The sequence below is a fragment of the Prinia subflava genome, chromosome 1 (assembly GCF_021018805.1).
Source record: "Prinia subflava isolate CZ2003 ecotype Zambia chromosome 1, Cam_Psub_1.2, whole genome shotgun sequence".
NCBI classification, from domain to species: domain Eukaryota; kingdom Metazoa; phylum Chordata; class Aves; order Passeriformes; family Cisticolidae; genus Prinia; species Prinia subflava.
Genome location: NC_086247.1, coordinates 17,608,618 through 17,635,636, shown reverse-complemented (window position 1 = coordinate 17,635,636; position 27,019 = coordinate 17,608,618). Strand labels below are relative to the sequence as shown.

At 40.2% G+C, this 27,019-nt stretch overlaps 2 protein-coding genes across 5 annotated transcripts in view; one reads left to right on the top strand and one right to left on the bottom strand.

Annotated features, from left to right (window-relative positions):
• The first annotated feature begins 1,822 nt into the window (after positions 1 to 1,822).
• On the top strand, positions 1,823 to 20,031 carry EBAG9 (estrogen receptor binding site associated antigen 9). Of its 2 annotated transcripts, XM_063424141.1 has the most exons (8): positions 1,823 to 2,006; positions 7,798 to 7,973; positions 8,905 to 9,002; positions 12,368 to 12,446; positions 12,657 to 12,815; positions 14,374 to 14,481; positions 15,521 to 15,612; positions 19,500 to 20,031. In XM_063424141.1, exons 3-8 carry the CDS (start codon positions 8,920 to 8,922, stop codon positions 19,618 to 19,620), a joined length of 642 nt encoding a protein of 213 aa, XP_063280211.1. In that variant the 5' UTR covers positions 1,823 to 2,006; positions 7,798 to 7,973; positions 8,905 to 8,919; the 3' UTR covers positions 19,621 to 20,031. The 2 variants fall into 2 exon arrangements, with proteins under 2 accessions (XP_063280211.1, XP_063280136.1); XM_063424066.1 differs by lacking the exon at positions 7,798 to 7,973 and having other exon boundaries at positions 1,824 to 2,006.
• The window catches only part of SYBU (syntabulin), a 44,834-nt gene continuing 37,312 nt past the window's right edge, over positions 19,498 to 27,019 (bottom strand). For all 3 annotated transcript variants that reach the window (XM_063423973.1, XM_063423807.1, XM_063423891.1), the window contains one exon: positions 19,498 to 26,859. In XM_063423973.1, the coding sequence (XP_063280043.1) occupies positions 25,761 to 26,859 (1,099 nt within the window). In that variant the 3' untranslated portion in view covers positions 19,498 to 25,760. The remainder of the gene's footprint in view (positions 26,860 to 27,019) is intronic.

Genomic DNA, 27,019 nt, shown 5'->3' with positions numbered 1-27,019 from the left:
CATATAATGTGGTTTAATATGTTTAAGTCTTAATATCTGGAAAAAATGCTAAAAACATATAGTTCTCTAAATAACTTGACTAGTTTACTGTAGCAGTACTGCATTCAATATGGCAATAAAAGACTTCAGGAGATCTCTTTAGGAAAATTAACTGAGCCAAAGGAATCCAAGTTTAAAACTTCAGAGCTGAGGGTTAATGACATTTTTGAACAATGAAGTATTCATCCCTGTGAACGTTGCTTTTAGAAATTAAGATATGCTTATATTATTACTAATTTTGAAACTCCATAATTATGTTTTTAGAGACAACTTATTTTCCATGAGTGGTCAGCCGATTTCCAGCATTTTTTCATTAATGCAACAGCCACACACAGGTCTGTTGTGCATTTAGGAGGATGGTGTGGGTGAGCCTTTCTGGCAGTTTTTATGTTAAGTGTAGGTGTTTATATGCATATGTTAAAATCCTTCCTTCTCACTCTGGCATATTCCCTACTGAATATATAGATTGCAATACCAAAATCTGAATGTGTTCTCAAAAGAAATGTAACTGGCTATCTTCATAACCTGACCTTTCCCAGTTGTCATGCTTGCAATTTTGCTTTTCTGTATGAATGCAGGCGAAGATTATCTTCCAGTCTCTGCTTCAGATAGAAAGTTGTACTGAAAGGTATATCTCTGCTACACAAATGGTTTTGAAAGCATTTTAAAATGAAAATAAGCATATGGGTTGCATATGGGTTTCTCTTATTGAAGGTGGGTTCTGCAGGCATAAGGGTGTCAATCCCCACCTCAGCATCACAGGAGTTGGCCACACCCCCCCCCCCTGACTTGCTATGGACTCTGCTGATCTTGGAGCAGTGCAGGCTCACTGGCTTGTGCTCAGATCTGCCTCATCACCAGAAACCTGCCTGCTAGTCCGGACTCTGAGCTGCCCCCAGATCACCCTGCTCGTGTCCTGGCTGGCAGAGTCCTTGCCGCATGGTCAGAGTCAGATCTCATGGTCAGTTCTATCATGTTTGGCTCCTTGTCCCTTTCAGGCCTGCTTCCTGTGAAGAGCTGTGGAAATGCAGTCATGGTGTCTGTTAGGACATGGGAAAAGGGAAATTAAAGAACTCTATTTGATACCAGTGCCTCCTCACAAGAGCCATCGTCCTGTCATCCATCTCCTCACTGCCTGACAGGCACATGGAACACAGGAGCTGAGTAAATCCAGAGGCAGAACAGGGAGTCTTTAGGGGAAGATACTTAAAGAGCAGACAAAGAAGTGAGTGCTAGAGCTTGGAGTTGAGTTGAAAGAAGTGCTGTATTAATGCTGTTCTAGAACTGGCTAGATTTCCATGGGAGAGAGACAAAAACCCCCTTCACCTCACCTACCAAGGGTAACACGACTGGAGGTTTACACACAGCTCTGGAATGCCTTACATTAACCTAAACATCACTGAACCAGCCATTAAAATGCACAAGCAGTTGATGAACAAACTGGGATGCTGGGGCTGCACCTCTCAGAAGCAACTTCAGCAATGTTTGCTTTCTAGAACATGCAAATTTACAGTTCGACCACAGAGGAACACCTTTACTGCCACGCGTGCAGCAACCCGACACGGTAAAAGTCCACCGCCCTTTCCTCGCAGTCCCGGAGTGCCGCAGAGGCGCCTCGGCCCGCCCAGCCGCTGTGGGCGCGGGAGGAGGGCGGGCGGGGCCGTGCCCCTGTGGGCCGCGCCCCGGCGCCCGGAGCAGCCCCGGCGCCCGGAGCAGCCCCGCGTGGCCCGGAGCAGCCCCGCGTGGCCCGGAGCAGCCCCGCGTGGCCCGGGCGGGGCGGGGCGGGGCGGCGCGGCCGGAAGGGGCGGGCGCGTCTCCGGGGTGACGGGGCCGAGATGGCGGCGCGCGAGGCGGCGGAGCAGCGGCGCGGGCCCGGCTCTGGATGAGGGGCGGCCGGAGGCTGCGGGAGCAGCCGCTTCGGCCCCTGGAGCCCCGCGACCCCCGGCGAGGCCTCCCCCGCGGGGCAGGTGAGCGGGGAGGGCCGGTTCCCGCGCCGCCGGGTGCCGCTTCCGCCCGGCTGGGCAGGGGCCCGGCCTCGGCGCCCTCCCTCCCGGGGCAGAGCCGCGGGCGCGGCTCTCCCGCGGCAGCGCCCCCGCCCCGCCCGGCCCCGCGGCCCTCGCCCGGCGGCGGGGCTGCTCGGCCGGCCCGGGAGCGCCAGGCCCGCGGCCTCTGCCCGGCCGGCCCGAAGTGGGGGGATCTCATGGGCTGCGAAGAACACAAGTGACGGATCGGTGGACAGGCAGCGTTTGGGGACTGAGGGGCTTGGCAGCCTGTGGGAAGGGGCGACCGCACACGTCCTGTCAGAGCTCGTGCTGGGACGGTATTGCTTGTTAACGTTGACGGGCAAATTTCTTAATACGTAGCGTGAAAATTTCTTAGCACACTTTTAAATACTTAAGAATCGCTTAACGGCTCACAGAAAAATCAGTACAACTGTCTGGCTTCGGTGCTGTCTCTAATAATATCCAAGGCTTGTCTTGGATGTTAGAATGGTAGGACACTGCTTTTTGGTCACGAATTCACAGTGTAAGTGCTTGAGTTGCATATCTAATGAAAAATGGCATAGCTTGCTGTTTTATAGCTCTGTGAAAATACACGCGTGCACTGCGTGTATTTTCAGGCCGTCTTGTAGTGCCATTGTTTGTAAATAGCTGGTTCTCATCAAGACAGGCATCGCAAGATGATTTTGTAGTAACAATGTGTGTGTTAATTTGTTGTCTCTGGAATCCCATGTAGTTACAGAAAACTCAGGTCCAGGATGGCAAATAAGGACTGGAACAGAACTGGGTCTCTTAAACTCCGGTTCTGTGTCTGAGAATTTCAGTTTTGTGAAGTGAGTTATGTGAATTAATGCATTATGTAAAAGACTTGTTGCAAAGGTTAGTGAAGTTGTAGTGTAGTCCCACAAGACTGTATTACTTCAAGCTTCTGAAGATTGTATTACTTCAAGTGTTCTGTATGCTTTCACAAGACAGTGGTAAATATAGGTAAGGAGTTGTCAAAGAATAACTGATAATTCAGTGAACATAAACTTTCTGTTTTAACTAATGTTTCTTTAAAGAGTAGAATGCATTCTAATTCAGAACAGAAAGCTTCAGGAGTTCACATTAGTGAGGCTGTAGCCATATTCAGTTTCTTGGAGAGGAAGGGGCTAGATGTGGTTGGTGGTTTCACTATAGAAGTTTCATGGCTCTGGAAATAGCATGTTTAAAAAAGAGTTGAAACTCTATGTTGCATATGAGAGTATTCGGTGTCTAGAAGTAACGCAGGAATTGCCAGCAGTCACCAATTTTTGCTGCCTTTAGTTAGAGAGACAGGCATTCTGTCTTGTCTTTCGGTATCTTCTGCAGCTTTTGATAGCATCTCTTCAGGGATTTGAGTGCCTTGGATGACTTTACTCTGCATATGACTAATGTGAGTGAGCTGTCTTCTGTCCCAGCTACTTCAACTGCCTAGTTAGGGTATTTGTACTGAAAGTTGGAACATCAGTGTTGAAATCACAGTACTTTTACAAATATCCCACAATCACCCAGAGAGGAGATGCCTCCTGATCTTCCGTTTATATCCTGCTTCTCTCCCCATTGCCACAATAGCATGGCTTTAAGGTTCAGGCCTGCTGCCACTTAATATATCTATTTATCAAACTCAGTGGTCAAGACAGGATTTTTTCCCTCCACACACAAGTGTTCCCAATATTATATTTCTGTGTAAAGTGATGAAAAACCCAAGAAACCAAAGAAATTAACCAGGAAAAGGACAGTAGAAACTCTTACTAAGCTACAGAGTCATGGTTGCTTTGAAATGCAGGAAGTGCTGGTTCTGTCTGTCAGTACCTGACTGAAAGCTGTTCTTGAATCATTAAGTTGTGTTTTTTAAAATACAAAGTGTCTATACATCTTGTAACATACATGATTTGGATCAGGGTTTGTGTGCTTGAAAACCTGTTTTTTAATTATCTTTTTTATTTCTATCTACTAATCTTAATAAAAATTCCATCTTCCTATAAACCTACTTCTGAGCTTTGATGCTGCCATACTAATGTAGAATTTCATACACGGTCAACTTTTAAGAAATTCTGTCCTTACCACTGAAACTCTGCTAGGGTTTTATCAGCTGTTCTAGTGACAGCACAAAAGCACTACTGAGCCAGTATGGATTTTTGGTGCTGACAGATGTAAACACTCAAGGCCATGTTAGTCTTTTGTACTAGGAAATGAACTTGTTTTGCTTTAGGAGGGTGAAGCTTTTTTTTTTGTGTCTCCTTAGGTAAATTGGAGGGGGAGACTTTCAGTTTCAGACAAGTTATTTTAGGCATTATTGTCTGCATTGTCTGGTTATTTATCTAGCTGTATTTAATATGGGCTAAAATCACAGATTCCAAGGTGTGTTTGTGTTTACATTCCAGAGTCACAAGTGAGCTGATGTGAAAGAAAGCTGATGTGACAGTAAAAGATGAGTTCACTGGGAGAAAACGAGTTTCTAAAATAATTTTAGTGCCCCAGTGTGACTTTGTTTTAGAATTGGCTCTGTCTGTAGAAATCCTGTTGAAGTGGTATTTGTGTGTACAGTTAGACATGGAAGAGAAAGTGTCTCCAGGTGCCAGTGTGCTTATCGTACAGTGATAAACAGTGAGAGTCTTACCTATTGCACCATACTTGACTAACCAGTCCTCCTGAGGGTGGACCGTGCTGGCTGCTGTCAGTGAAGTCAGAGGTGCCAGGAGTTCTAATGAGGCCACTGTTGCAAGCTGTAGGCAAAGTAAAAACGTTCATTAAAATTCTGAACTTTCCCTCCCCTCATTCTATTTCCCTTATGGGTCCCTAAAATGTTTTAAATTTCCTCTTTCTTCTGACTTGGCTCTAAAGTGTTTAACATCTCATAGCTGTTGTCTTTTAGTCCTTTCTGTGCTCATACTCCGTGTGAGCACCTGTTGTGACTTTTTACCAGTGGAAGGCAGTGTGAGATGCACAAGTCAAACTCCAGCTAAATTTGGTGTCTGTTACAGAACTGTTGAGTTGACCACGAGTATTAAATTCAACAGGATTTATTTGCTTGTTTATATCTGTTGTAATGGAAGTTCATTTGACCCTAAGTCTCATAAAGGTAACAAAGCAATTCCAGTAGTGGGAGAAGGAAATCTATTCTGTTTTATAAATGGGATCTGATACATGAGGTGTGACATGCAGAAGGATGTATTGGGCTGGCAGACAACTCTTACCAGATAATCTGAATTTTGGTCCAGTGTTTCACATTTGCCTCTATCTGTTAAGGAATGTTTTAGGATTCTTGATGTAGCACTGCAACTTTGTATTATGTCTCTGTCATCCTGTGTTATAATTGACTGCTGATACAGTTGTAGTTCCTTTTGGGATTGTTTATCAAGGAAAGGCTTCAGAAAATAAGGACGGAATGTTGTGGCCTGCCATTTCACATTACACTGTTCAGTATTTTTTCCCAGGAGAAGGAGAAGGTGCATGGCTATGCTTCTTTCCAGTGTCTGAGAAAGATGGACAAGGATGAACACCTTGTTTTACTTAACAAGTTTAGTGTAATGGTATTTCATGAATTAAGTTTGCAGTGAACTGAGGAAAATAGAGGTTCTGTGTGCATCTGTATTCATACAATTACTTCCAAATATAAAGTAGTTTACTTTAAGAAATTTAATTAACATAAAAAAACCTCCCAAGCACAAAAGAACCCAACCCCCAGACACCAAACAAAACTCAAAACCTTTAGCAAACCTGTATCTTTTCAGGTAGTGCTGTTCTTAGAGCAACAATGCACCTGTTTCAAGTGCTGTTTCAGACAAAGGGGAAAATGCTTGACTTGTCCTTACCTTGAGACAATAATTGGTTCAAGATTTTGTTTTAAATTAATGTATGAAAAATAATATTAATTACATTAATACATATATACTGCTTTGTATCATAAATAGCAGTATAAAAACTAAGTACATTCATGAAAGTTCTTTTTAAAGGTAAATGATTACTAACACTGCTGTGGCTGGCTGAAAGCATATTGTTGACAAAACTCTAGTTGTGCATCTGACAGTTCATAGTGTATGGAGCTTAACTGGGAAGACTGCAGTCAGTGCTCAGAAAAGAGCTGGGCAAAACAGCACTTACTGTCTTAAATCATAGAGTCACTGAGGCTGGAAAAGACCTCCAAGATCATCACGTCCAGCCTTTGAAGGGCCTAGTTCTAGCTCAGCTGAAATGAAATGCAGCTCTACCACAAATATGTTAACTGGCCATTTGTCTCATTGTAACTCTGAAATCTCTGCCTGACACGTGGAGAGGTGCAAATTATCTGATTGTCATGGGGAATAATGTTAGCTGTTGAACTCTGCCAAATGGACCCACTGGAAGTGTAGTCACTCTTATATGGGAATGACCTGGGAATTGGATTAACTTCTGGTGATTGGTTGTTGGCAACAGTGGACTTCAGAAGTCCACTGACTCTGCAAGCCAGAGTTCCTGTGGATTTTGGTTTTTTCAGTTTAACTTTATATTGAGAACTCAATACAGTATAGAATTTGATATATGAAAAAATGGAGATCAGTTGAAAACTGAGCTAATTTATATGCACACACTCACACACACACACACACATATATATATATATATATATATATATATAGAGGTAACTGACACAGTTGAACATTGTTCTGGTTTTAGTTTCACACTTAGTAATCTTCCTAGTTCCTTGACTTTATGCATAAATAATACTGAGTCTTCAAAGGTTTTTGATGGCTTCCTAAAACCACCTTCTCAGTAAATAATTAGGAGTTTTTAAAATTTAGGGTCTGTCTGTACTGCCCAGTGTAGCAGCTAGATAGCCTGAACAAGGGAAAAGAGCTTTACTCCTGCTAATACTGAGTACTGTTCTCCTTCCCTCCTGCTCCCCAAGCTGATAAAAGAGTGAATTCTGGTAGAGTGAAATGAGCTTCTACACAAGCTTCCTTTCAGAAAAGATGTACCTTTATAATTATTTCAGCAGGTCACGTGCTCTTCATGCCTCAAATCCCAGGCAGATAACTTCTAGCTAAAACTAACATTTTCTTTCACCAATTCAGTGTTAGTTTGCAATAATTTCTACCTTTAGGATAGAGAACTTTCCATCTTATTACTGTTAATTCTTCTTTCACTAACTTCCATTATTTCCTAATCATTCAAATGCTTGACTGATGCATTCTTCTGTCATCTAGATGTTGCCAACATTGCTCATTTTGAAAGGTAAGGAAGTTTTTGAGCATAATATGAAATGATGGTGCAGCCTTTTAAACTAATGGCGGAATGTATCAGAAAATGTCTGTTCTTGCTTCTTTGTGGGAACTGACTGCTTTCTAATTCTGTTAGATGAAGAGCCAATCCAATCTTGTATAAAGTTCTCTACATTTTTAAGTCTCCCATAAAATGAAATAAGGTAACACGAATGTTGAGGTAGAGGTGATATGTGTCCTATGAAGCCTTTCTCCTGAGCTACACGTTGGTAGTGCAGTCTGTAATTTGGTGGTTACTACTGACTTAAGCCTTCCATTTTGCAGTAAAAGGGCCCGTTTGTTTAATAGCCCCTGTATGATTTTTCAGTAGCAGAAAGTCCTGTTCTAGACAATATGTGAAGCAATATTTCCAGTACTATATTACTACAGTGTTTAATAGTAGTTACATTATCTAGCAAATGAGCACCAATAAAAATACATCTATGCTCCGTGAAGCTCACAAATCCCATTATGTACCTTTTTAATAAAATCCTCAGGACAATATTGGAGCAGCCTACCTAATGATCCACCTTCCTGACTCTTCCTAACTTAAAGCCTGGAATGTAAAAAGTGATTTAAATGCCATAGCATATTTGAAATCAAGCTGTCCTTCCATGGAATACTCATGGCCTGAGGAAAATGTCACAGGGCTGCCTTCTCTTCTCACCAGGAGGTATGTTAAACTTGCAACAGAAAATGTTGTTACAAGTGTAGATGTTATATAATGAAAAGCTGTTTGTGAAGCCTAACCTCTTATTCTTTACTCTGAAATGTTCACCTGTAGAAGAGAAAAGGGATCCTTGAATTCCAGCAGATTTTTCTGAGTCAGTCTTCAGCTGTTTGTGGTGGTGTGTTGGAATGATGTGATATGAGTTTGAATTCTCTAGATTATCAAATTGTCACTGAAAAAATGGCTGCAAACAGGAGTGGCTTCAGCCAAAGATGTATTTTTTTTTCTGTGTTTGCTATCATGGTCCAGTCAGGCATAGAAATATCAATAGTTCTGTGGGTTAGCTGGTGCAGTAGTTTACACAGGATGAACACTCTTTCTTCAATTACGATTTTTCAGTGAGACTAGTTCTAAAATAAGCAATGTTTGTTCTCATCATACATTTCCATTAAAATGGAAGGTAAATTTAAACAGCTAATTTTGGGGTTTCACTTAATGACTAAATCTGTAATTTCTAAAATCTATATATGCAAGACATGCTCAAGCAAACTAGAGTTTCTCTCTGATGATTATTCTGTTTTGCACTGCCAGTGCTCAGTGCCACTGTGGTGTCTGAGACAGATCAGCTGCACAGACACTGAAATGGTTGCCTGTCCTTCCCCTTTAGGAGTGTCTTTAACTGTGACTTTACCTGCCATTTTGTGCTGGTTCTTTAAAGGCCATATATATTAGACACTTGTAGTATTTACATCAGTGAAATATCCTGATAGTAGGCAGGTAGCATCTTTGCTCCAGGTACCTGCTCTCTTTCCTTGCATTAATACAGTTTCACATTCACAGTTTCAGCTGCTAGTTTAGTAGCAACTAAGGTAATTGGCTTTAAGTACTGTATAGAGATGTATAATCCTCTGCATCTAACTTTTTTCTTTTGCAGGAAGGGTTTCTTACCATGGCCATAACACAGTTTCGACTCTTTAAAGTCTGTACTTGCCTGGCAGCAGTGTTTTCTTTCATTAAAAAGTTAATATGCAGGTAAATAAGTTTTATTTAATTTGGTTACCTTTTCTTTTTCAATTTTTCAATTACAGGTTCTTGCACTTCTGCCCTTCTGCCTGCACCCAGCTACCACTTTTACCAGTTCTGATTTTACTAATTACAAAACAATCCACACAGATGAAAATTAAATCAATTCTTTAATTTATGTATTTGTTCAGAGTTCCAAAAGTCAGTGTAGTGTATTTGAGAGTGTATTTTTTTGTGTGGTAGCTGAATGAGGTTTTGTAAACAGCTATTAAAGGGTTTTGAAATGACTTTTAAAACTATTCCATGTTAAACTTGTAGAAAAGCTGTCCTGCACATTTTTAAAAAGTACTTAGCAAGTGATATTTTGTGTTCTAAGAGATTCAGTTAATAGGAGCATCCACTCTGTCATCAGTCTGTCACTACAGGCTGTCACTACAAGTGTAAGCAATTCTCATCCTGTTTGTCAAAAAACAGTTGCCTGAGACTTCAGATCCTTCTGCCTGTTGAAGATTCTTTCAGAAGTGTGGAGGACAGTGATGGAAGTTTAAGGGAACTGCTTTGTCTGTTTTTGATGATGAAGAGTGATTTATTTTTTACACTCTTTTAAGTCATATGCAGAGTTCTTTTGAGTTGTAGACTCATGAATGCTGCAGTGTGTACTTGGAAGCAGTTTAAAAACCCCCAAGAGTTAATGTGGAGTAGCAGAGTTCAGTAATGCAGCAGTAGAGTATCTGAGGCAATTCTTGGCACTGTGCTGTTGTATGAACTGCTGTGCTTTGTGCTACTTTTGCAACATGTTGTTTACATGAACAAATACCAATCTAGAGAAATGTATTCTCTTTTTGTGTATGATGACAACTGCTTTCCCAATGAGGATTAAAGCATGCAGAATATGTGGTAGACACAAAATAACTGTTCATTTCCTTTTCACCTGTACTTACTCCAAGAATAAGAGGAAGCTCTTGACTTGTTGGTAAATTCATTGCAGATCTACTGAAGCATTAAAAAGATACATATTAATGCTGCATACAATTAAATAGATGTCAGCCTTGGTTCTGTGATAGGAATTCCAAGTTGAATTAAGAATAATTGTTATTCAGGTTCTGAAAGAAGTCAAAACACTGAGTTGATCATAACTTCTATATTACGTGGATCCTTTATTTCTCTAAATGTAAAGAATTTTTATAAGCAGATAATTGTTTTCTAAGTGTAGTGACAGTATTTTCATCCTTTTTTCCAACTTCTGAATGAACTGTAATATTGAACAGATGAGAAACTGCTTCAGAGTACAACAAGTAGAAAACACTTTATTTGCTGAACAACAGATAGTTGAAGAAAAGAAAATTTAAAGTCTTTCACATAAGCAAGTCACTGGATCACATTAATTCAGACCAATAACTGAACAGATGTTTCTTCTGTTCCCTGTCAGCTGGAAAGTGTAGTTTGATAAATTTTGTTTTCCTGTAATGCACCTCTCCATATAACTATGCCTAATAACCAGCAAATGTGATTTAATTAAGCGTGCATTTTAATTCAGTGGATATGAGCTAGTACTTACTTAGATTACATAGTTTACATTAGGTTTTCATTTGAACAAGTGCCTGTGGAGATTGTGCAACTTTTCTAGGCAGCATAGAGCTTACATATAGTACTAATCCTTTCTTTAGTTAAATCTTTTCTTGATAAATAACAGACTGCCTGAGTCCAGTTTTCAGGAAATAAAACATGTAAGTATAAAAAGAGATGCAATTTCCTTCCATTTCAAATCTCTAGTTATCTCCAACTGAGAAATCTGGATGCTGCTTATTAGTAAGGAGAAACAAATCCAATAATTCTTAAAGCACTTGGCCTTCAATGATCAGTATCTATTGATGGCTGTGGGGCAGCTGTTCCTGTAAGCATCTCGTTCCCTTCTGTAGCTTTCCTTGGTGCTGCTGTGTGTACCGTGGTCTCTCCAGTGTTGTGTGACAAAAGCTCTTTCCTCCTACCTTCAGCCTTGCTACTGGAACCATTTTGACTTGATTAATGTTTGTTACAAGCCCCTTGTTCTAGATCATATAGAGAAAGTCAGTGCAGAAGTGATGGCTTATAATAGTATTAAATGTAAATAGTATTAAGGATGTGTGTCTTGTAGAGGTCTGAAGGAGGATGTTTCCAAGCTTGGGTTTCCTTTAGAGATGTCAAGTAAATCTCATAACAAGAAGTTTCTAACGTGTTTGAGGGAACAGTGTTTTCACTTTCCTTTACCCCTAACCTCTGTTGATTTTTAACCTAAGGGAACAGTTTATAAAGGGAGTAGAGTTAATTATATAAAACTTGAAAATTTGTTGATAGCACCTGACCTTTCCTAAGGAGGAATATTTGGTCTGGAGTAGAAAAAATATATGTAGTCACTCATGAACATACAGTATATAGGTGATATTACAAGCAATTCAGCTAGTCAGAGGCTAGTATGTTCTCTAATACTAAAACTAATGAATAGAAACTAGATATTGGGGTTTGGCAGTTCATTCTCACCAGTAGTAAGAAAAAACCAAGTAAATTCCAAGCTACATAAGGTCAATTACATGACTACTTTACTGTAGGAGCTTACATTCTTAGGGTAAAACATAAGCATGAGCCTGAATTGCATTCTGTTGTGTTGTAAGGTGTTAAATACAGTGGATGTCAGCTAAAAATATTTCAATTATTATTCTGATCTTTGAATGTCGTCATGTGAAGTAAATATCTAGGTGGTTTATTTGCAATGCATTAGTGTTGTTTTCAACTAAAATTATTTTATATAGTTGCTGAAATGCATTGAAACAGTATTCTTTAAGTAGACGCATGAATTGAATAAAAGCTGTTGACTTATATAATATTGTACTACCTCTGTTTAGGCTTTGAAGAGCTTTAGAGGGTCTTTCAAATCAAGGAGCTCAGAAAGGTATTTTTTAGATAGCTTAAAATTTAAGACAAATAGAAAAAATTCTCATTTTACAGTAGAAATGGTTCTTTGGCAAACGTAGATCGCCAGCACTTGCTTCATAAGCACTGACAATCTAAAAATTGTGACTGAATTATGCAGATGAGTTATTCCATTTTCATATTTATCAGAAGTATTTCTCCTCTATTTCACTGCAATTAGAAAAGTAAATTGCACTTTGATATTCATGTGAACACAGCTTTCAACTCATGATGAAATTATGCAGACCTTTAGCAGACCTTTCTTGACAGTAGTTAATACAAAGGTAATTGAAGCACTAAATGTTTTAGCCATGACTATTTTCAGTAGTGCTGTTCTCAGACTTCCTGTTTTGTTTTGTTTTGTTTTGTTTTTAAACCTAGTGCTTATGTTTTCAGAGCTTGGAGGAATCCTACATTTTTTTTTTCAGGTCTGGAAGAGGCCGAAAGTTAAGTGGAGACCAAATAACTTTGCCAACCACAGTGGACTATTCATCTGTTCCTAAGCAGGTAATTGTTAAAGTGGTAGGTGACTTAATCCCTTAACAGGGTGGTTATACAAGTCCTACAGTATTGGATTGGTATTTATCCAAGAAAGATCTAATACTGTTATGTATGCGATATAGTATTAAGTTTATGTCTTAGCAAGATATAAAAAGACACTATTAACTTGTAGATAACTGCAGATAATATTAACTTGTACCATATTCTTATATTCAGCCTGAAGTAGAAGACTGGTCTTCATGGGATGAAGATGCACCTACAAGTGTGAAGATTGAAGGTGGCAATGGTAATGTGGCTCCTCAGCAAAATTCTTTGGAACAAGCAGAACCTGATTATTTCAAAGATATGGCACCAACTATAAGAAAAACACAAAAAGTAAGTATTACACTTTCAACTATACTTATGGAGGGTTTTCCTTGCTTTAAAATAAAAGCAGGTGAATTGGCAACTTACAGAAGGTGCTGTTGGTAAATGAGAATAGATGCTGGTGTGTAGTTTATCACGTTCAATGTTAAGATCTTTTAGATCTTAACAAAGGTGATGCTATCACACGTTTACATCTTTAGTCTTCATATTATTGGAAACTTATGAATAGTTTCATACTCTAAAAGTTCTGGGAAGTTTAATGTGAGAACCCTCTGGTCACTTCTGCTCGTACCCTGATTTGAACAAAGACATTCAATGTCTTACTCTGCTGAAGTCTGAGGGAGCAGCCCTGCAGTTTCAGAAAACAATGGTTATTTGTTTCATCAAGTTACACTGGCGAGGCTGGAATTAGGGAACTGATGTTTCAAAATAGCTTCTTCTTCAAATATCAGTTTTTACTATGGAGACAAGATGGGAGGGCATCTCTACAGGAGCATCAGGGTTGTAAATAAATGCTGAGGGAGAGGTAGATTTTTCCTTTATATCCACTGACAGTTTTTGCCTAATAGAATGATCTTCAGGTTCAGAGCAAAACTAGGGAAGAGTCCATGCTGTTTTGAGAACTGTACACTGGGTTTAGTTTAAATGTATCTCTAGGGATGACTGGAGGCACTGTAAGAACATCCCTGTTAACTTGGCCAAGTTAAAATCATTCAGTATGAATTTGTGTGTATTTCCACTGAATGTCTCAATATGAACCCTGAGATTTGAGGTACAGTCTACTCATGTTGTCACTCATCTGTACTCTAATATTTGGAGATAGAACCTCAGTCAAATAGGTCTGTCATTTCTCTGTAAGATTGTCTAGTGCTGTTTTCTTTCCTGGATTTGTACTAGCATACAGACAGTGGAACTGGGGATCTGCCTCGTTGGGAAGCTGCAGAGGCTTAAAGTAGGCTAAACAAAGTTTGTGACTTGAGGTCAAGACAAGTGAGAGGGATAGGTGATCTTGGCAGCTGAGTTGTGAATTGCACTGTTTTTCAGCCAAACTAGTACAGAGCTGTGCTAGTTCATGTTAACAGAGAATTTGCAGCTATTGAAACTGCACAGATACACTATTGGAGCAGTTGAGAGAGCTTAATTACAGTGCAGTACAACACAGCACTGTCTTCAAAAGTACTACCTTAAAGTCACCTGTCACAGAAGCAGGATGTCTCCAAGCAATATATCACAAAATTGGGAGCTTTTAATGAGTAGTGGGATATGTGGCTATTTGATCTGTGATTCTTTGTGCCCATTCTCTGTCTTGACACAGTCACAGGTTTCTCTGCGACTAAAGAAAACGGGTGGGGGGACTGGAGGAGGAGAGGAGGAGGTCTTGCTTTTGGAATTAGCATATTTCACTTACAATTTCATTTGGCTGTGCAGCTTTCAGAACCTGACCAGGTTTAAGACACAGTGAGATGCTGTGTAGCTGAACCTTCACGTACACAGTTATATGATCACCAAGGAATCTGTGCAGTGCTTTGATTTACCACTTTTTTGTTGTTTTTCTGAATATTTTCAGATAGTTATTAAAAAACGAGAGCCTTTAAATTTTGGGATTCCAGAGGGAAACACAGGATTCTCTAGCAGATTAGCAGCTACACAAGATATTCCTTTTATTCATCAATCTGTAAGTATGTTCTAAGTATTGACCTTGTAATTGTCACTTAAATGGTGTTCTGTAGGGGAATGAATAGTCTGCCTAAGGTGTCCATTGTGGGGAGTAAATGGAATAGTTGGGGAATAGTGTAAATTGTTTTAGAATTAAGTGAAGAATGAAGTAGTCCAATATGTTCTGCTGAGAAATTTGACAGATCAGTGATAAAAAGGTAAGAAGCTTCCATGTATTTACATGCTTGCAAATCTGCTAAAGCAATGAACTATAAATTTTGGAGTTTACACAGTAAGTTACTAACAAAAGAGTAGAAGGCTTTTTTGAAAGCCTCTGAGTTACCTTTGCTTTATTATCTTGGACCCATTTTTAACCTTTTGCTTTTCCCGTCCTTTCTGTAGGGATTGTAATGTAGCAGTCTCCAAATTTTTGCTCCTTAGCCTTTGAAAAAATTGTCCAGTTGCCTAACAGCCTGGGCAGTTAGCAGGAGGTGCTCTCCCTCCCTTGCCCTTTGCCTTTAAGAGTGCTTCTCCTTTGATTAACATTATACACTAAATGCTATAGGCAGGAAGCAGTACAGAATGGTCATACCACCTCCAGTGCAAACTGTCCTTTATGAAAATAGTTCAGGAAAGAACTTTCAGTGAGTAAAAGTGTCACTCAACTGATACTGGACTCAAAAACATGTGGATGTACATGTTGGTTTGTCCATTCAACCTCCAGAAATCTTTTACACTATCTACTCATTTAATCTGCTCAATTTACCTTTCTCTTGCTAAAAATGCACTCCACTACTTCCTTCCTGCCTTTGCCTAAATAGCCCTTTGACAACTGAAAAAACTTAGTATTACAGTAGGGGAAATAAGCATGGATGTTAAAATGAGAAATACTGCCATAACTCAGTATTTCTATAAGTCTGAAGCAGTTATGTTAAAAATAAATACGTTAAAAATAAATTTCAAGGGAACTTTGCTGTCATCCAGGAGCCACTCTGGCAGTCGCACACCAGTGTTTTATCTTATTTTCACATGTGCTTAGAACTTCTTTTTTGTTTCAGCCTGAACTGGGAGACCTGGATACTTGGCAAGAAAATACAAATGCCTGGGAAGAAGAGGAAGATGCTGCTTGGCAGGCAGAAGAAGTTCTTAGGTAATTGAAATTGATATAACACTATGTAAAGGTTTTACATGTAAAAGGATCACATTTGTTTATTTGACACCTTTCTGGTAAGTGCCAAGAATCGTTAAACACCTCTTAAGACAAACTATTTTTATGCATCTAATCTCTGTGTAACTGGTACTCATCAGAAGACATTTTGGATTTAATTAATTTAGGAGATGAGATAGTAGGGGAAATTAAAATCACTGGAACAGTGGAAAAACACATCAACACAGGTGCATGCAGGTGCTAAAAAACCCCTACCCCAACAGTGCCCCACCAGACCCAACAATTCATTATGTTCAGATCGCGTTACTTGATAAAGTAAAACATCATTTTATGTCCTTATAAAAAGTATCATAACCATGTGCTTAAGGTAAAAATAGTTCAGGATAGAAGGTGAAGTGATAAATATGTGCTTGGAATCCCTGTAGGAGCTAGGCTTTTCTAACTTTATTAAACTAGCTGATAAGGCTGAATGTAAAATCAAAGTCTTGTGCAAAGGTAGTGTGAATACTTCAGCTGTTCAGTTTGTGTTCTTTTTTTCCTTTCCTTTAAATGGGTATGTAGGGTAAAGAGATACGAATTAAGTTTATCATCTACAATGATTTGTACTGGTAGTGACTTACAGTTGTATCAAACTTTATTGCTTGCTACATCATCAGGTAACCAGCCTCAGATAGCTTTAGCTCCCTAGGCTGTTGTAATTCTACTCACTAAATCACAGATAGGTGGCTTCCATGGCCCACTAGTGATAATATGAAATGAAGACATGATATATTCAAAAATCATTCTAAGGAAAATCGGTATTGTAGAGAAAAAAAAGGATTCTGATCAAGTATTTATTTTGAAGTTTTGAAAAATTTACTTTTTCAATCTGTGGAATAAGAAAAGAAGGAAGTTGTGAGTTCATTTTCAATGTGCTAATCATAACTAGAATTGATTCAATTATTATGTCTGTCAATCTTGTTCTGTAGCAGCTTAATATGTGAGAATAGGGTTGTAATGCAAATATTTTTGTAAACTTTATCTGGTATTTGTGTGTACATTCTGGTCAATCCTTTGATTGTTGTTGTTTTTGTTTGTTTGGGTGTTTTAACTTTATTACTGTTTCAGGTCTTGTACCTAAGTGCAAGTTTTGTGATATGAATGATGTGCTTTTGAGCTGTTTTTGTTTCATGGCTAGTTGGCTACTACTTTTTTCTATAAAGAATATCAATAGACACAGTTAGATCTTTAATAGCTAGAGTGCAGGCTGCTAAGACTTAAATGAAAAACAATGAAAATATTCTTCTTTTTTTTAATTACTGAGAAATGAAACGGCTACTTTTGCTAGCTGCAGAGGCTGCATTGTATTTACTTAACCCTTGCCACATTCCATTACAGATGGTGTTAGGACTATTAAAAGTACTACTCAAACTTTCTGAAGCAGGGGTTTGTTGTATATGAATTAGCTAGTAAAAATTATCTGGTGTATGTATATGCCAGCTTATTCTTGGAATGTAAAATTTGTGCAGTGACTATTTCACACATATTTCATTTCAGAATGGTCAAAGGTTGTTTGCCAACTGCCAGGTTCATGCTCTAGGATACTTAGGAAGAGAGATCTCTTACATGGTGATAGCAGTGGGGTTTCCCAAAAGCTTTAATTTTTCTAAGTGTCATCTTATTTGGTTGAACCTATCCCAAAGATTTCAGCCTATCATCTTTACTGTTGAAAGGGTTCAACTCAAATGGTTACTTTCCATAGGATTTCTTTTTGGCCTCACTAAAAAGTATCAAACTGCAGTTGTTACAGAAGGGATGTGTATCTTAAAATTCCAGGATACAGAACATGATCAGAACTCCAGCTGTCCCTGGCTTCCCACTTGTCCAGCTATGGCTGACTGCCTCAGTGCAGCTGATCATTGTGTAAGCTGTATCCCAGCTGGATGAAGTAAAACCTTTGTTTTATTCATGACACAGAAATAATGCTTATCTGTAAATGAGTAAAGCCCTGGCTGATTTTTAGCAAGATTGATAGAAAATACCTTCTGAGTTAGTTTCTCTTGCAGTAGACATCGCTGGTGTCTTTAGCATCTGACATTTAACCTAAAACTTAAATATAGTACTGGACAGGCCTGGCTCTGTTTTCAACAGAGTGTAGTAAGGAAGTGCTGTGGAGTCTCTTTGTAATGCTAGAAGTCTGCATCGTGGTCTGCAGAATGGTCTGAAGATCCTGTGGCCGTGCTGGTGACTTAATGCATCAGTTTAACACTTGAAAGAAGCTTGTATAATATTTCAGACTGCCAAATAGAGGGCAGAGTCCCCCAATGTTCCAGAGTGTTAATGCTGACTATGCTCCAGTGCTTTTTGAGAATGAAATGAGTGCAGAAGAGGTAAGGGTCTGCCTTAGTGTCTGGTACCTGTTGGTGCTCAGTAAGACCAGAATAATTTTTGTGTAGTAAAGAAGTGGTGATCAGTCATGCAGAAATGGGCTGTGTCCTGCTGATTGGCAGTGGATCAAGCTGTTGCCTTTCTATGAATTTATGTATAAGCATAACAGTTGAAATGAGCACATACAGTAAATCCAATGCTCCCTGGAATTAAGGCATTCAGAGTGACAGTGCTGAGGATTAGGCTGTAAGAGCCTGAGAAGTTCCTGTAGACTCTTTCTCCCCATTTTCCAGCAGGTTCTGGGCTGGGATGCACTGAAATTTTCCAGTCAGTGATGAATTGGTGTAGTAGATGATAAACTGCATTTTCAGTTAACTTGAGTTAGTTAGAACTTAGTTTCTTGTGCAAATTTTAGATAGTTATCTGCAACTTCAGACTTTCTATTACCAATGAAGTGTTTTATCGCCGTGGAAGCAGTTAAGCTCACACAGTTTCAGGTGGTAGCAGCTGCTTGTTTGTGTTTTTGTTGGCCCGTGCTGTGTCTGAGGCGAGGTGAAGGTCTCTCTCTCTCTCTCTGGGTGAGGGGGGTGCAGGTGCCCGGGTGTAGAGGAGCCGCTGCTTGCGCAGGAGCGCCGTGTCCTGCGGGTCATCCTGGAAAGAACAGGGGCTGCCACCACCCCTCCCTCAGAGCTGCACAGCAGCAGCAGCAGCATTAACACCAGGGGGCTTTTTGGAGCTTTACTGTCTCCATACATTGGCTGCTGTGCATAGTACTTCCCTTCTGCATCAGTTCAGATATGTGGGAAATATAAAAATCTGCCATTGTGATGTGGCAAATACTATTACTCTGCATATTGCTAGACTGACAGCTCTGTCAGCTGTCGGGAAGAATGTACAATAATGGATGACAATCTAAAAAAAAAAACCAAACCAGCAAAAACTCAAAACTTTTCAGCTGCTGCTGAAAGCATTAGATAGATTTTTAGTTTTTGCTGTAGGTCTTGCAGTTGTTCTATACTCTCTCTGATTCACTTACTCTGAATCTTTGAGAAGCTAGTAGCTTTTAAATTGCAGAATAATTGAACAAATATTACTGCCTAAAACTAGACTGATTGTTTTGGATATTATGAAAAGGTTCTTCACTTAGAGGGTGATCACTGTAACAGTTTCACCAGGGAAGCGGTCACAGCACCAAACTTGCCAGAACTGTTTGAACAACACTCTCAGGCATACAGAGTGATTTATGGGGATGGTCCTGTGCAGGCTAGCAGTTGGACTTCAATGATCCTTGTGGGTTCCAGCTCAAAACATTCTACAATTCTAGATTAATCTGAAAAAATTACTTCAGCACAGTAGAATGACTGTTCTGAGCCTAATGACAAGAGACTGAAGCACTATTTTTATTAGTTATAATAACCTATGTATTGACAGGAACTTAAGGTATGACCATGCTGAAAATTGAGTGTGTGTTATTTAGCAGTTCATGTTTTCTTTAATTACAGACAACAGAAGATAGCAGAAAGGGAAAAAAGAGCAGCAGAACAACAGCGAAAGAAAATGGAGAAAGAGGCACAAAGGCTAATGAAAAAGGAACAAAACAAAATTGGTGTAAAACTGTCATAACAGAAACCACGCAGCAATGGCAGTGCCAGTGAAGAAAGAATTTCAGCTCTACAACATAAGTATTGGTATTGATTTAACTATTTATAGGACTTCAACACACTGCTTGGTTTCAATGCATTCTTCAGGTCATCTTGGAAGCCAGGATTTTCCCAAAATATCTTGAACTACTAGTATGTAGTTCTTAATGGAGAAAAGCCCCACAGAAAATCATGCCTTGATGGAATGTTTCCTGCAATAGTTCTTTTCCAGCACCCTTCTTTGCAGCAAAAGTGATTGACAAGGATATTGATTGAAAAACACTCTTAATGAACAGCTCAAGCCTAGGGAAAAGAATGTAAATATTGAGTGGTGGGAAATCTACCTGTATTGTCTGTGCTTACCTGAAACATGTAATTAAACAGTTTTAAAGAACCCTTTGCTTCCTGCCTGATAAAAAAGTCTGCTTTTGCTCTTTTATCAAAGTATCTGTAAATACTTGAAAGTTTTACATGGGAGATCATACTGACCTGTGTAGAAGAAAATAACTTACTATGGATGACCTGCAGCTCAAAATGTGCTCCTGGTGGGTTATGCAGCTGAACACTGAAAGTGCATTTCTTGTTACTTTGTCACTTGCAGCTTCCTGTGCTCCCATTTACATGAGATACTGCAATGACTACCAGCAGTGGCACCACTACACAGGAGTGGTGCACCTTTCCCACAAATGCTTACATGAATGTAAGGGAGCATTTTAATCACTTACTTGTATTGGTAAATTTGTATTTCTAGCAGAAATTCTTATACTTCTTACAGATAGGAATCTTCACACCTTACAATGGTTGTATAGTTAGTGTAATTGAGAAAAAATTCATGTCATCCTGCTAATAAAGCTAGGGTAAAAATTCTCAGTTCAGTTACAAGCACTTTTCAAACTCCAGTTTTTGCACACTTACTGTATGTGTTCACTCTTATTTCCCCTGGTGGAGTGTGAATGGTAAATGTGCAGTAGGAGGCAACAGTGCTTTAATGAAGAAGTTCAGTGTCTGCTGGAAAGAGGTGGATGGGAGGAGGGGAGTCTGTGTGCTTCCTATGTGCAGCCCAGTGCTTCAGTGAATGCATTGTCCAGGTTCTGTTGTGTGGGTGCTATTATCCTTGATTCATAGGCTTTGTATGATTTCTTACCTTATGACAGATGTGTGACATCAGCACATTTTGCACATGAGACTTGTTTCCTGTTCATCCAGGGGACAGCACAGGAAGTGTCACTTGTAAGAGAATGGGAAGGGGAAGAGGGGGCATGTGACTAGATCTTTCCTGCCTATAAAAATAGAATTTGTAAATAAGTTCTAGTAGGTTCTGGCACAAGTTTTGCTTAGAGTATAAGTAATTGAAAAAACAAAACAGTAAGAATTAATTTTAATGGCTTTAGTCACAGAGAAAAGCTTTAAAAAATTTTAAGTCTACTTGTCATATAGATTCAAACCTTGCACAAGTGAACTGATTTGACAGCAATTTTCAGATGTTAAATTTTAAAATGTATTTTGAAGCCAACACTGCCATGCATGTTTTCTGCACAAGTGTTCTGGCTGGAGTAGAACAGATTACTTCAAGTGCAGACTTCAGCAGTATGGCAAGCAAATCTGTTCCTACTGCACACCTCCTAAGTATCTGACAAGGGATGGGAGATGAGAAAGTTTATGAATAAGCTTTAATAGCAATCTCTGTTTGTACTTCTAACAGCACTCAAGAAGCCAGGAGGTACCAGTCACAATTCTTTCACAATTGCTGACACATGGCAAGGAAACTGGCTATCTACTGCCTGTTTAAAAATGTGTGAAGCTATGTCTCATTTTTTAGAAAATTAGTGATTACTGTTGTTAATAAGTGATTACTGTTGCTATTAATATAAAACAGATATGAATCAATACTATTTATTAAAAATAACAACAACAGGTGGGCCGGTTACTAAGTTGCAAACAAAGCCCCTGAATACATCATGAAAGCACATTTGATCTCTGAGCCTTCAGCCATTTGAAAAACCCTTGAGTTCTGCCACTGTCTGCTTGGGAATCCTCCTGCATTGCCTTTCCCTCCTGTGTGTACTGCTTTGCTCATCTTCCTTCCATCTACCCACCAAACCTGAGCACAGCTGCTCTAGAGATTCCTCCCGTCTCCGCTCTGTGTTGTCATGGTGCCAGAAGGGAGGACACTGCCCTTGGAAGTCTCTTGAGTGCTGGTAACCCATGCATTATTATTGGTTTCATCTTTTTCCTGTGCTTGCTCTCCTTCCTCCTTCCTATATCTTGATTTTTATCTTTGATAAATACGAAAACGCTTTTGCTAAACTTACTGAGGCTGCTGCTCTGATACTATCTTCTCCGTTAGTTTGAGTTTCGTGAGGATTCTGTACACCTCTGTGTACACTTCTTTTCTTCCTGCTGCCATATGCTCCTCCTTTTTCATATTTTGGTTGACGGGCCATGTGCTTTTTTTTTTTTTTTCTTTCTTGGCTGAAAGCTGGATTTGATTGCTTTTACTGATATTCTTGACTGTGGAGGATTGACCTGCCTGGATGACTGAAAAATCATCCTTTCCTTGACTGCTGTAGTTCATGCTTGCCAGGTCCTGTGTTCATTTGTCTGAAGGGATTTGGAGCAAAATACTCCATGAGACATATATAAAACAGTGCTAAATATGTTTCTGAAGTTTGGGATTAAGAGAGAGTTGATTTGCAGGGAAAGGAAGAAGAAATATGTAATTATAAGTTAAGAACAGCCTTGTGAAAAGGACATAAGCAAGGGTGAAAAGAGGCAACAGGTGGAAATTGGGGCACAGGAAGTTCCACCTCAACATGAGGAAGAACTTCTCTGCTGTGCAGTTGGATGTGCACTGGAACAGATTGCCCAAAGAGGTTGTAGTCTCCCTCCCTAAAGATATTCAAGAACTGCCTGGATACAATCCTGTGCCATGTGCTCTGGGATGACCCTGCCTGAGCAGGGAGGTTGGACCAGATGACTCACTGTGGTCCCTTCCAACCTGATGCATTCTGTGAATAGGGTAGAGATGAATCTCTGGTGGGAAGGGGGTCAAATGCCTGAGCCTCAACATTTTCAGCAGCAGGGCATGTGGATACCTCTTAAGCTGAACATGAAAGAAAGGGTTTTTTTTGTTCCTGGATTAGAAAGAAAATGTTTAATGGGGTTATGTACAGGCATCCCTTCAGCCCAGGAAGGAGCTGACTTTGTTCCTATGCCCTAAGTCTGAATTCAAGCATCCACAATTTTACCCATACTGTTTGAGCTGCATGTCCTCCTCACCTGCATGTTTTGAGATGACTTTTCCAGTGGGGTACAGGTGTGGGTATGAGCATTTTCTAAACTCAGAAAAAAAGGATGGTAGTTTTTATTAAACTGTTCAGAGGCTGATGGTCCTCCCCTAGCTGTGTACAGCACCAGCAAGATTCAGGTGAGACATGACTAAGACTTAGGTGTAATATTACAGGGAAAAAAGCTGAGTTGGTATGTTTGGAGCAACAACTAGCATATCCTCGTGGAACAAGGACCATATGGATTGTGGAACAAAAAACCAAGGTGTGGAACTGGCTCATTGTATTAATTCAGGTGTGTTCTAACAAAGGGCACCTTGAGCTCTCTGTGTCCTTGCAGTATGGAGGAGGAAAGGTGGAGGCTTAGAAGCAACCTGAATTTTGGATAGAGATCAGAGCAAAGGCTTTTATCAGGAATGTGATCAGAATGCTGTCACCTCTTGCTAAGCATAGTAGTTAAATGCCTTATGAGAGTTAAACTGACTGAAGAATCTTCAGGGCAGAAATAAACTTTGACATTTGTTCTGGTTATGAGATCGGCCTATTGGCATCTTAAAACATAAGAGGGGGTTTTTGCAGCAAGAGGCAATACAGCAATACTTTTTCCTCTAAATTATGGTGCATTTTACCATCACTCAAAGCATAGATCACTTAAAAAATAATGGCTGTGAAAGAAAAACCTAACATTGTAATGAAATTCGTAGCTTCACGTGTAAAATACTGCTCTCTTGGCCCTGCACAGACATATTTTGATGTAGGAATACAATTTTCTGTAACGTGTTTCAGCCCCAAGAAGAGATATTCAGGAATTATGAAATTCTGTGGTTGTGAAAAATTTAAATTAATAATACCTCCAACAGGTAATTTTGGCCCTAGTGTCCCTGTAATTTAAAAGCTTTTGAAAGTGACATTTGAGCAATACAGATTGCAGCAGTGTCACAAGGCAAGCCAGATAATTGCAGGCACCCAAGAAGGCAGGAGAGCATGGAAGACAAAGTTACGGCAACGCAAGCAAGATACTGTCATGTCCAGCTCTGTCAGATGGGGATTATATTACTTCAAATTATCTGAGAGTTCTCTTCCTTAATGTAATGCTTAATGAAGCTTCTAGAATCTCTACTGCAAACTCAAAATAATTCACCACCCAGGCGTCACAGGGACATGAAAGGTGTGACACTCATCTCTGTAAGCATCAGTATCACCCTCTGGAGTGTTGCAAATGCTCCCCACACATTGTCAATTATATTCCTTTGTGGATTACTCATAACTTCCTTCCCACAAGCTGCAGAGCAATGCATGGAACTGTCAGGCTTCCCTGGGTCCCTTCTTCTCTGGGTCACACAAGGAAATACTACACTTGTTTTGCTGAAGGGGAAAACAGGAGGCCAGTGAGGTTTAAATGGCCAGAGGTGGTGTTGAAAGCTTGCGTGGAGCCAGACAAACCCCACTGTTTTGCCTGTTGGTTAGCATTGCTGTCCTCTGATCTATCCACAGGTCTCAGGTTTTGGACATGCAGAATTCATGTCTTGATGGTCACAGTGTGCATGCACGCTGAGATCACAGTTGTCAGATGGGCTAAATGCCAAAAAGACTGATTTTGTTCTGGGATTGTGGTTTCCAGATAATTGCATTGGGTTAAAGATTAGGTCACTTGCATTTGTGAATGCAGTGTGAGGCAGCAAAGCAGGTTGTGGGTGCAGCTGCAGCCCAGCTGGAGCCTCTAATCAGCCTGGTGAGTGCTTACACTTGGAACTGTACTCAGGTTTTCTCACTCTAATTCTCCTGGAACAGTACCCGACACTGTACCTCCCCTAGCTTGGCCTGTACCTGACAGCTCAGCTGGAATTGGGTATTTTTTTATACCTTTCTACAGTAAAACACTAACACGTTTGACATTTCTATCATGCTTTACTGAACTTGTGATTATAAAGGTAATTTACAATAAAGCAATTAAATAAACAATAAGTTAAAACACAATACATTTATACATAGTATTTCAAAGGGCTCAAAAGACTATCGGTTCCAATACATGAAGACTTTAAAACAACATTAAGAGTCGAAGTGTATCCACACCTATACTTATCATTGTAACAAGTGTTAAGACTCCCAACAATGTACATTTTTGGTTACAGTCCCTGTATATGCACAAGACCAGTGAAATGCTCAAGCAATTGCACAATTGAGAAGAGCACTACATTAGACAGGCACGAACAATGTGCTGGAAGCTGCCTGGGGAATACGGGTTTTACCTCTAAATTGAATTGACACTTGGGACAACAAATGGAAAGCGCTAGCATGCTTTCTGGAGCACAGGTGTGATACCCTAAGGGAAGGTTAATGCTGTCTAGAGAAATAGCCCACCCTTCTCTGGCCGTTTGTTCCCTTGTGCATCTCACACTGCCTTTGAGCCAGTGCAAAGTGCTTGTACATTTGCTCAGTGAACCATCCAGGGAGAGTGACTGAGCTGAAGCCTAGCTCAGCAGTGGAACATGAAAGAGCACTGGGCTCATATTCCTGATTTCCCTGGTTATGTTCACTGTGCAGATGTGCTGGCACCAGAAAGTCACCAGCAAAAGGGAGGGCCATGGTGCCTGTGAGCAGGAGGACTATTTCTGTAAGCAGCAGTACTGTTAAAAACATCTTGTGGAAGTATGAGGTTCAGCTTATTTTTTTTATTTTGAAACAAGGAACATGGTTTTGAACTGATTTATAGTGCAAATCAAATAGTCAAAAGCAAATTATGGACTCTACCAGAATATACAGTAACTTTTTATGATCTATCTCATCCCTCTTTCTCTCTGCCTCAGCCAGTTGGTGCCCAGGGACAGAGCAGACTTTAGGTTTTGATGCTGAAGGGTGTTCGGCGTAAAGAGTGCAGGGCCACCAGGCAGCAACCACGAAGCAATGCTCCAATATTGTAAATAGGATCTGTTCCTCCTCTCTGAGTACTCAAAGCCCACACAATAGTTGGTACAACAGGGGCTGCTACAGCCAGCAGATCCCCGAGGAGACTGCTGCTCCAGTATCTCCTCTTTATTCCTGTATTAACATACTCAAAGGCTTCATCATCGTGAGTTTCTGTAAAATCAAGTTCTTTCATGAAACGGTTTTCATTAACTCTGTGCTCCACCTTTCTGCATGGAGACTCCATAGGAGACAAAAGAATGGCAGAATTGGGATCACTTGGAGTTAAGTCCACTATGATACCAGAATCACTGAAGCTTTCAAGAGAAAATTCACCCAATTCCTTCAGTGAAGAAGGTGGGCTTAGAGGGCAGGTGTCTTGAGCTCTGAAGATGTTTTGAATAAGCTGCTCCACATCTAAGCTGTATGGCACCACGTCAGTCTGGATGGCCTGTTCCACTGTCATGTTGCTTTTTCCTTCCTCCTGGCAGTAAGTTAGCTTTCCATCCAGAATGATTTCAAGCATCTCTTTGTTTACAGCAGCACTGAAGGGAGCTGGATCACTCAACTCAGAGGTTGTGGTGGTCAAGCTCTCTCCAGATGCGTCAGTCCCGTTAGCTCTGTCCTCACTGAGAAGCAGATCACTGTCTGCCACCTCCTCCAGACCCTGGTCCTCTGTGATGGGGCTGTCTGGCAGGGTGGCACACAATGCTAACAGCTTCCCCTCTGAGTCGCTCGTGTACTCCAGGCACTGCTCATCCTTCACAGAGTGGTTCTGAGCCATCTCCATGCTCTGCAGCAAAGATTCCAGTTTCTTGTTTTGAATGTTTATGTCTATGAAGTATTTCTGAATTTTTTTGTCTTTCTCAGCCAAGCTGTTTTTCATGCTTTCAATAACCTGTTTAAGTTGTTTAATTTCGCTTCTTGCTTCCTTTAAGGCCAGCTCTGCCTCCACACGATTGCATTCTTCTTCAATCCAGTCTTCCCTCATCCGTCCCAGCTGAGCTTTAAGCTCTTCTATCTCTGTTTCCCTGTAGCAAAACAAAAATGATGTAACACTTCTGCTGACTGCTCAGTTAAAGTCAACATGAGGCCCCACCACACAGCTATGGCTCTGCTGCTGAGATGCTCCACGATGGAAGCAAATTTCTCCAGGTGCCATTTGTGGCCATCTCTGAAAGAGCCAAGATA

Coding starts and splice junctions, on each gene's coding strand:
- EBAG9 (XM_063424141.1), top strand. CDS start 8,920: ATGGCCATAACACAGTTTCGACTCTTTAAAGTCTGTACTTGCCTGGCA. Junction 9,003..12,367: donor ATTAAAAAGTTAATATGCAG/GTAAATAAGTTT, acceptor TTTTTTTTTCAG/GTCTGGAAGAGGCCGAAAGT. Junction 15,613..19,499: donor CAGGCAGAAGAAGTTCTTAG/GTAATTGAAATT, acceptor CTTTAATTACAG/ACAACAGAAGATAGCAGAAA.